This window comes from Populus euphratica, unplaced genomic scaffold, assembly GCF_000495115.2.
Source record: "Populus euphratica unplaced genomic scaffold, PopEup_1.0 scaffold108.1, whole genome shotgun sequence".
Lineage (NCBI taxonomy): Eukaryota > Viridiplantae > Streptophyta > Magnoliopsida > Malpighiales > Salicaceae > Populus > Populus euphratica.
This window is the reverse complement of record NW_011499996.1, coordinates 35,740-45,491: the sequence shown is the minus strand read 5'-3', so window position 1 is coordinate 45,491 and position 9,752 is coordinate 35,740. Positions and strand designations below refer to the sequence as shown.

Below are 9,752 nucleotides of genomic sequence, written 5' to 3'. Positions count from 1 at the left end.
AAAAAAAATTAGTATTTTAAGATATAACAATCATCATCTTCTAAAAAAGTTTAAGAGATTTCTCTTTAGTAGTTTATAGGTGGAATACTTTAATAATTCATGGTTTATGCTAACTTAATCTTAAAACAAGTATTAAAAAATAAAAATAATATATGATTTTCAAGTATTTTTTTTATAAATCCTCAAATAACTCTAAATTTATTTATCAAAATTCTTGAAAATCCTAAAAATTTTTAAATTTATCATTTCTAGAAATCTAACATTTACAACATAGATTGTACTGTGAAAATTCTATTGAAAAGGACATCCTGATTAATAAAAAAGGCAGTACTGAAATTCAGAGCATAAATTTTTAGATGTATGCATGTTGGCAAATAAGAAAATTTAGAAAACTATTTGATATCAATACACTTAAAGCAACAATAGAATTCTTGACTTGGTATTTAGTCCCATGTCTAGCTCTATCAAGCATATAGCTAAGCGATTTTAGACATTACTCATGTGGCTGTAAATTTGTCCATAAAATATATAATTAAAGCAGAGTCTATTCTTATTTTTGTGGATAGATCACAGAATCACATAAAGCTACTTTGTTAATTCATGAGACACAGACCATTCTTTTCATACTATAGTGATACAATTTTATGTTAATGATGTTGTTGTTGTTGAATATGGAATTAACCTTGGAGGAGAAGACAGGAAAGGCCTTGGTGGAATCTTTAATGCTCCAATAGGTCCTTCCAACATTTCTAACACTTTACTCCTGGATGGTCTATTAGCTGGATTTGTCTAGATGCACCACAAGCCAACTATTATTATTTTCCTCACACTGTCAGCTTGTTTTGAAGTAGGCACCCCATTAATTTCTGAAGTAGGCTCCCCATTAATTCTAGATTCATCATCTACCTCAAGATGCTTATAAATCCATTGTGGAAAATATTTTTCGCTACAAGAAGTGATTTTAGCTTCATGATTCTTTTTGCCTCCAACCATTTCCAGAACCATCATTCCATAACTATAAACATCGGACTTGTATGAAACTTGCCCAAAATTTCTACTAAACATTTTTGGTGCTATATATCCAATGGTTCCTCTTGCCTCCATTAATGATACATTGCCCTCCTTCCCAGGGCTTCACTTTGCAAGTCCAAAATCAGATGTCTTAGGGAAAAAATCAGTGTCGAGAAGAATGTTATGAGATTTGATGTCAAAATGCACAATCCTTGTATTGCACTCTCGATGCAAATACTCAAGCCCTCGAGCAATGCCGATTATAATTTGGTACAATTTTTCCCATCCTAGTTGTTGACTGGCTTGAAAGGCATTTTCATGATTTATGAACTTCTCTAAGGATCCATTAGGCATGAAGTCGAAGATAAGAACTCTTTTGTCACGTTGCAAACAAAATCCTAAGAGAGTGACAATATTAACATGGGAAGTTCTACTAATACTTGCTACCTCATTTATGTATTCTTCCCCATTCCCTTTTGAAGCTGCCAGGACCTTCACTGACACTAAATGGCCATCTGTTAGCCTTCCTTTGTATACAGTTCCATAACCTCCTTGACCAAGTTTTTCTTTGAAAAAATTGGTCATTTTCTTGACATCTGAAAAACTGTATCTTTTCAGAGGTAAAGGCACATGATTTTTTATCAAATCCTCAAGATCTTCATCATCTTTCTTCTCTAAAAAAAATCGGTAGAGCAATTGATGAGGCCTTCCTTCTAGAATAAAGAATGATACAGATGATTAAAATTCCTACTGATCCAGAGGCAACACCTGTCAATTGAGGAAAGAGATGGATTACTAGCGGAGGTGATGTTATCACAATATACAAACAACAGCAAAAGCAGTAAAATGATATTTTAATTAAAATTGTTAATTTTAGAGGTAAAGGTGAACTTTCAACATATAAACTAAGAACTAAGGTAAAGAATTAATGGTAGACCAAGCACAAGCACTGCAAAATGATACTTATTTAAACATGTTTTTTCTAGCCTAACCTGTCTGACAAAGTAGAGATAAACAACACGGGGACATTAAATAAAGAAATTTTAAGTTAGAAACTGATCCCACTCATTATCATGATTTGAAGGCTTCACAGATCAACTGATGAGCATTCTGAATGCTAGTTTCGTTAACAAGATATTGAAGTGGAAAGATGCCAATAGTGACCAAGGAAACAAATTAGAAATATGTTAAGGGATTATCTTACCGATAACAGTAATTCGTCGCCTGTCTTTCAGATTATGACCTGGAGAACAAATAATGAGTGATGCATCAGTGCAAGATGAGGACAGTTTGCCTTCAGAAGCAACTCTGAACAAAAAATAGTTGTTCTTGGTTTGAAGACCCTCCACAGCAATCACCACTTCTCAAATCCTAAATTTTCTCTATGTACTAATTTTAATCCAAATAATTCATTTTTGTATATATTAAATCATGGGGGTAAATTTGATAATTGTACCAAGAAACTAATTAGTTCCTTTCTCTTTCATTCTTGTTATCAGCTTTGAAGTATTTAATGTAGTTTTGTGCTTGCCAATTAGGGTCATAAATGAAAACGAAATTGGAAGTTTGAAATATGAAAGAGTACTATATTACCAGAATTGTGCTATTAAGGAAGTTTTAGGGATATAAATTGTAATTGTATTATTTAAGAGTGTTATTACATTTCAAACAAATTATAATAGAAAGTAAATGACAAACTTGGTCAATGATAAGGTACTTTTGAAGAAGATATTTATTGAAATGATAAAAAAAAAACTTGATGAGGATGATCGAGAAGATTTTAATTTTGACTTGATTAATAAAAAATACAACACTTTGCAGACTAATTCATGAGGAGACTATTAAAGAAATAAAGAATACAATACTCAAGATTATTAAGAAATCTTCAAAACCTCACCATATTTTGCACTTCAATTCATGAGGAGACTCCTCAACAAAACCTCACTATAATTATAGTTTGTTCAAAGCCACTGCCAATATCTGAAGAGGAGCATTAACAAAATATTGGCATGGCTTCAATGAAAAGAAAGGGACAATCTCTTGGGATGTTGATTTGATAGAGTTTGTCAATATTTTCTTGCAAATTTAAGAGAAATATCAGAAAATCTTTGAAAGAAAGCAAGTTCATGATAGAATTTGTACAAGAAGTAAGCCAAACGAAAATCTACCATTGAAGATAACATTTAGCATATGCCAAGCTATCTTGACATCCAAGATGTTAAACCTTTGAACATGTTAATCTCGAAAGCAACATATTCCTTTGGCACAGACAAGATCAAAGAAACAAACTAGTTACAAGATCTTTGATAATTGAGCCGAGCCATGATGGGCAAAATTGAAGTTTTCAAGCTTAAACCCAGCAAACATTAGAAATAGTGAATAGAGTTATGGGCAGATTAATTAGGTGAGACATATTGGGAAATAGAAATGAAAGGATGAGGACGTGTGAAAACTTGCTGGTTGAACCAAAAATGTGGAGAAAACGATATAGGGCTGGTTAAAATTTAAGTGTATGTTTGGAAGTATTATTGTGATTATTTTTTAAAGTATTTTTTATTTATTAAAATAATATTTTTTATTTTTTAAAATTTATTTTTGATATTAGTGTATTAAAATAATTTAAAAATACTAAAAAATATTAATTTAAAATAAAAAATTAATTTTTTTAAAAAATATTTTTAAAACAAAAAAATAAACCGAATCTAAAACTAAATAGCCAAGTTAAGAAACCAACAAAAGACATAATAAATGATGATATCTAATATATAAAATCAACTCTTGTGAATTCGTGAATAGATCAAATAAATAAGAAAACTGTGAAAGAATTAAAAATTATGATTTAAAAAATATATAAAAATATAAAATAGAAATGAAAAGGAGACTTCCAAATAAATCAAGTGCATGTTGGAAATTAAGGTTAACCTGTTTTTTATTGATATTTTTTAAAAAAAGTTGTTTGAAATATAAAAAAGAGGGAAATTCAAGCAGGGGTTGGGTAAGAAAAACAAAAACACTCTCGTATAGCTTATGCTTAAAAAATTAATAAAATAAAAGTGGCAAATAATTGTTGATCCCTCAAGGCTACCTCTAGGATATTTCATTCACTTTGAATAAAGTATAAACAAACAATTTTGCCTACCATTTGAATAAAAAAAGGAAAAAAGCCTAGATGGCCATGAAAATTGACAGAGCTTTTGAAGAAAACAAGCCCCGAATATGCATGGCAATTGGCAACGATGCTTGTTCCCAGTTTCTCTAATTCTAATCCAAAAGAGGATGGATTGTAAGGAAATAAGATACTTGCGCTGCTTTTGTGGACCGTTGACAGGTTCAAACTAAACTTGGGGAAATCACTTTCCATTAATACGACACTCAAGCTCGCCTTCTTGTGGGGTCAACCAAAATATTTCTTTAAAAAAATAAAAAGGGTAATCTAGAGATTTAATTAAAAAAACTAGAAGGACTAGCTTGCAGAGTTGTAAGCGATCGAGGGACTAAGCTATTGCTTTACAATTTTCCTATGATAGATGGGTTAATGGCCTTCTAATCGGTGTTAATGCCATTGGAAAGTTAATTTTGAGTTCCGAACAAGAATAAAGCCCCCTTCCTAATTATCAACCCTAATTTAACTTAATTACCCACACAAATAACACGAAACACACTGAAATGAATAATAAAACATATAGCAGGGAAGGGATACAAAAAAGAAAAGGAAAAGGCATACTTAGCTGACCTTTGCAAACCAAAGAATAAGGATGGTCACGGCAAAGGCACAAGAACTCTCTATTGGGATCAGTCAAGTTGGTTCCACATATTCCTTTCGAAGCCATGCATCCATCGCAAATTGAAGGACCTTGATCATACTTGTACGACACGTTAAACTTTTCTCCTAGAACTTGCTCCAATTCTGGTCTGTTACCCGTTAGTCGACGAAAAGACTCAGCTGGAATGGGGATTTTGAACCTTATGCTACATTGGGTTCGGTCTAGCCCACTACTGCTCTCCAAGATATCATCACTTCCATAGAATGATCTGCCACTATATTTGCTACAATACAAACTCGAAATTCTATTTTGCTCCAGCGTCGAGTTCGGTACCGTGCAGTTGTAAAGCAAGTTCAGGTTTTTAAGGTTGAGGTCATAGCCGAAGACATGGATGTCACTCTTAGTACTTGAATTGGCTAAAGTTTGAGAAGGACAAATATAATATTGGGAATTCACTAGCTGCAGAGTCATCAACCTATGCAGTCATCAACCTGGAAGATGTTAGCATGCTGTCATGCAAACCCGACAAAATAAAAGATAAGAGACCGGATAAAATGAGAAATGGAACACACAAGAATTTACGTGGTTCACCCAATTGGGCTACGTCCACAGACAAGTATAGAAGGATTTTACTAAGTAATGTGGGAATTACAACCTCTCTTTCATAATAGGAGAACAACTAAGAATCTCTCTATTATTAGGAGAAATCACTTCACTTACTCTATCACAAATACCTCATAATTTTGTGGGATCACTCTCTCTTCACTCTCTTCTTCTTCTCTCTATTTTTTGGTGTGCATATAGGCTTGAATGCATTGCCTATTTATAGGCAAGAGTGAGGGTATAATGGTCATAAATTTAGGAGGAATATATGCTTAACAACTCATCCTCCACTCATACTCCACCAATTACAACTCATCTCCCACTCAAATCTCATCAATTATGCCACCTAATTAAATGGCTTTACATTCTCCCACTTGAAGACTTTGATGAGTTAATCAAGTCTTCACACTTGATCTTTTGTGATTCTTCTATCATTTCTATACTTGTCATCTTCATGCTGCTTACGTTTCTGCTAGGCCGTAAGAGGATCTGCACCATATATACTTATCAGTGTTGACCGGTTTCGTCAAAGCATCTGCTGGGTTTTTCTTTGTGTGAATCTTTTGAAAATCCACACTTCCATCTTCCACCACTTCACGAACAAAGTGATACTGAACATCGATGTGTTTTGTTCTTGAATGAAACGCTGGATTCCTTGCAATATGCAAGGCACTTTGACTATCACAATACAAAAGAATATTCTCTTGTTTGTGCCCGAGCTCCTTCATAAGTTTCTTCATCCATATTGCTTCTTTACAAGCTTGTGTAGCTGCCATGTACTCAGCTTCTGTTGTGGATAACGCTACAACAGTCTGTAGTTTAGAGACCCAGCTCACAGCTCCTCCTGCAATTATGAACACATAACCTGTAGTGGACTTTCTTTTCTCAAGGTCACCAGCAAAATCTGAATCAACATAACCTCTGATAGTAAATTCTAATCCTCCATAACATAATGCAGCATCTGAGGTACCCTTGATATATCTCAAGATCCTCTTAATAGTATTCCAATGCTCTCTACTAGGATTTGCCATGTATCGACTAACTGCTCCCACTGCTTGTGCAATGTCTGGTCTTGTACATATCATGGCAAACATTTGATCTTCTTTTCAGATTCAAGTTCCACCCGCACTTTGAAAGTTTTAAAGACTATAAGCACATCTGCCTTCCTTCTAATTGGATACACCCAACATCTCCTAGAGAAGTCATCTATGAATGATACAAAGTATCTTGCTCCTTCCAAGGATACAACCGGTGCTTGCCAAACATCAGAGTGAATCAGGTCTAAGATGCATTTGCTCTTAGTTGTAGATGTGCCAAACTTCAACCTGTGTTGTTTACTTGTAACACAGTGCTCATAAAAAGGTAAAGTAACCTTTGTAAGCCCAGGGAGTAACTTCTGATCAGAGAGAACCTTTAAACCTTTTTCTGACATGTGACCTAGTTTTTGATGCCACATCATCGTCTTCTCTTCTGCAGGACTGGCTGATGCGATTGACGCTTCTACCTCATAATGTGTTTATCCTATTAATGCAAATACATTTGCAACTGTCTTTCTTGCCTTTAAAACCACCAGCGCTCCTTTGATGATTTTCATGATTCCATTTTCTGTTCGGATCTTACAGCCAAGACTATCAAATTGTCATATGGACAAAAGATTCTTCTTTAAGTCTTTCACATGTCGCACTTCTGAAATAGTACGAATTAAGCCATCATACATCTTCAATTTGATGGTGCCAATGCCAACAATCTCTAAAGCATGATTATCACCCATGAACACTTTGCCTCTAGAGATAGGTTTATATGTATGGAACCAATCTCGATTAGGAGTCATATGCCATGTTGCTCCTGAATCCATTAGCCAGACCTCAGTGAGCTCTTCTGTATCTGTAGAGATTATCGCTGCTTCACTATATAAAACATCTCCATCTTCTGAGGTGCTCACAACACACCCTTGAGATTTTGATGACTCTGCAGAATTCTCTATACCCTTTTTAAACCAACAATCCTTTTTGAAGTGCCCCTTTTTGCCACAGTTGTAGCATTTCACAGCCTTCTTACTTCTTGATTTGGACCTCCCCTGCCTTTGACTCCCACTAGAGCCACGCTCCGTTGATCTTTCTCTTGACACCAACAATGCCTCTGCTTGGTTTGAACTATTTCTGTCTCCTTTGTTTTTGCGCCTATTTTCTTCTTCCAAGATAGCGGCTGCAACATCATCGAAGACTAGATAATCTGAGAGGATATTATTTATCAAGTTGATAATGAGCTGATCATACGAATCAGGAAGACTTTGAAGTAGAAGCTCTGCACGTTCATTTTCTTCTATTTGCTGACCCAATGTAGTGAGTTGTGAAAATAGAGTTCTTATTGTGTTGATATGGTCAGTCACCGATGTGGTTTCTGCCATTCGAAGGGTATAAAGTCTCCGCTTTAAGAAAATCTTATTGTGCAAAGACTTGGACTCGTATAGCTTTGTTAGAGTCTCCCATATCTCCTTAGCTGTTTTCTTTTCCGCCACACTTGATAATACTTCATCGGCTAATGCTAAATGTATGTTAGCAATAGCATTGCCATCCATCTCATTCCATTTTGTATTATCAGTGATCTCCGCGGGCCGATCCCCAATTGCTGCCAAACAATTGTCTTTTCTTAAGATTGCCTTGATTCTCATTTTCCACAATGAGAAATTGCTCCCATTAAACCTCTCAATCTCGTACTTTGCTGTCATTGTATTCACCAAGATCTATTCAGCTATCACCGTTTCACAAATCTGTAACGTATATAGAAATAGTATCGTGTGAATAATACTTCACTAAGTAAGTTCCCAGGAAAGATTGGAGGGGTCACAAACGGTCCCGCTTAAAACCCAATCTCCTTAGACAGAACTTCCTAGACTGTATTTAATCACCGCACTGACTTTCTATATATGCCAACAATAACCTTCGTGAACAGTACCGTATAGATGAATAGAGCCGTATAGGTGAATAGTACTCGTAAGCACGAATAACTTTGTGTATTAACAACATCAACCAAAAAGCTCTGATACCACTGTTAGGATGCTGACATGCAAACCCGACAAGATAAAAGATAAGAGACCGGATAAAATGAGAAATGGAACACACAAGAATTTACGTGGTTCACCCAATTGGGCTACGTCCACAGACAAGTATAGAAGGATTTTACTAAGTAATGGGGGAATTACAACCTCTCTCTAATAATAGGAGAACAACTAAGACTCTCTCTATTATTAGGAGAAAACACCTCACTTACTCTATCACAAATACCTCACAATTTTGTGGGATTACTCACTCTTCACACTCTTCTTCTTCTCTCTATTTTTTGGTGTGCATATAGGCGTGAATGCATTGCCTATTTATAGGCAAGAGTGAGGGTATAATGGTCATAAATTTAGGAGGAATATATGCCTAACAATTCATCCTCCACTCATACTCCACCAATTACAACTCATCTCCCACTCAAATCCCATCAATTATGCCACCTAATTAAATGGCTTTACAGAAGATTGATCTAAACGAGATAGGCAGAATTCTAGTGTGTCACTAGGTATTATAGGGAGCTGACCTTCTTCACACTTGAGCTTGAATCCTTTATGTCCACAAACTTCAAGTCGATCACCTCCCCAGAAAGGATAAGAAAGGTTTGATAAGAGTCCACAATTAAAATGCTTTTCGCAGTCTCTGTAATCTTTATTATCATCCTCGCCATAAGATGCTGATGCAAGGACTAGGACAAGGAAGATGGTGAAGATGGGGTGGTGTTGATAGAGTAATAGCAAAAGATGGGCAACCATTTTTCTGTTTCAGAATGTGAAGAGAAGAGTCTTCAACTAGGAGAAGGGGATTTAACTGGTGGCTCAACTCACAGATTATTCAAGTATTGTGTTGAATAATCTTAAAGGTGTATAGAAACTCAGTTTTGTACTTGTTGCAACAACAAACAAAAAATAAACATATGTAATGGCCAAGAAATTACCAAGTGTTTTGCCAGGAAGTTTCACAGAGAGATGTGACTGTCGAATTTCTTCAATTGACTTGGATAGTCCTCCTTAGAAAATACAAACATGACCAATATTACAAAATAAGGTAAATTGCAGTGATAGTGACGGCCTTGGCTTAGTGTTGGGAGGAGTTTGTTTTTTTTTCCTGTTTTTAAATTCGAGTTTTTATGTGTATATTTGTCACTCCGCGTGTTTTATATATCTATTAGTGTTGTAGGGTGTTTAGTGGACTGTACGATTAGTCGTGGTGCGCATAAGCTGGTCTAAACACTCACATAAACCAAACAAAAAAATAAAATAAACTAAAAATAAAAAGATCTCATATATTAATTAAAAAATAATAAATATTTTCTCAA

The 9,752-nt window shown here is 35.0% G+C and overlaps 1 protein-coding gene and 1 pseudogene across 1 annotated transcript; both read right to left on the bottom strand.

Moving 5' to 3' along the window:
- Window positions 1-390: 390 nt before the first annotated feature.
- On the bottom strand, window positions 391-1,749 carry LOC105140653 (probable receptor-like protein kinase At1g67000; annotated as a pseudogene).
- A 56-nt stretch (window positions 1,750-1,805) lies between these two features.
- Window positions 1,806-5,246, bottom strand: LOC105140630 (uncharacterized). The gene is made up of 2 exons (XM_011047526.1): window positions 4,745-5,246; window positions 1,806-2,254 (listed from the first exon to the last, which is right to left on the bottom strand). The coding sequence occupies exons 1-2, from the start codon at window positions 5,244-5,246 to the stop codon at window positions 2,199-2,201; spliced, it is 558 nt and encodes a 185-aa protein (XP_011045828.1). The 3' UTR covers window positions 1,806-2,198.
- Window positions 5,247-9,752: the final 4,506 nt, after the last annotated feature.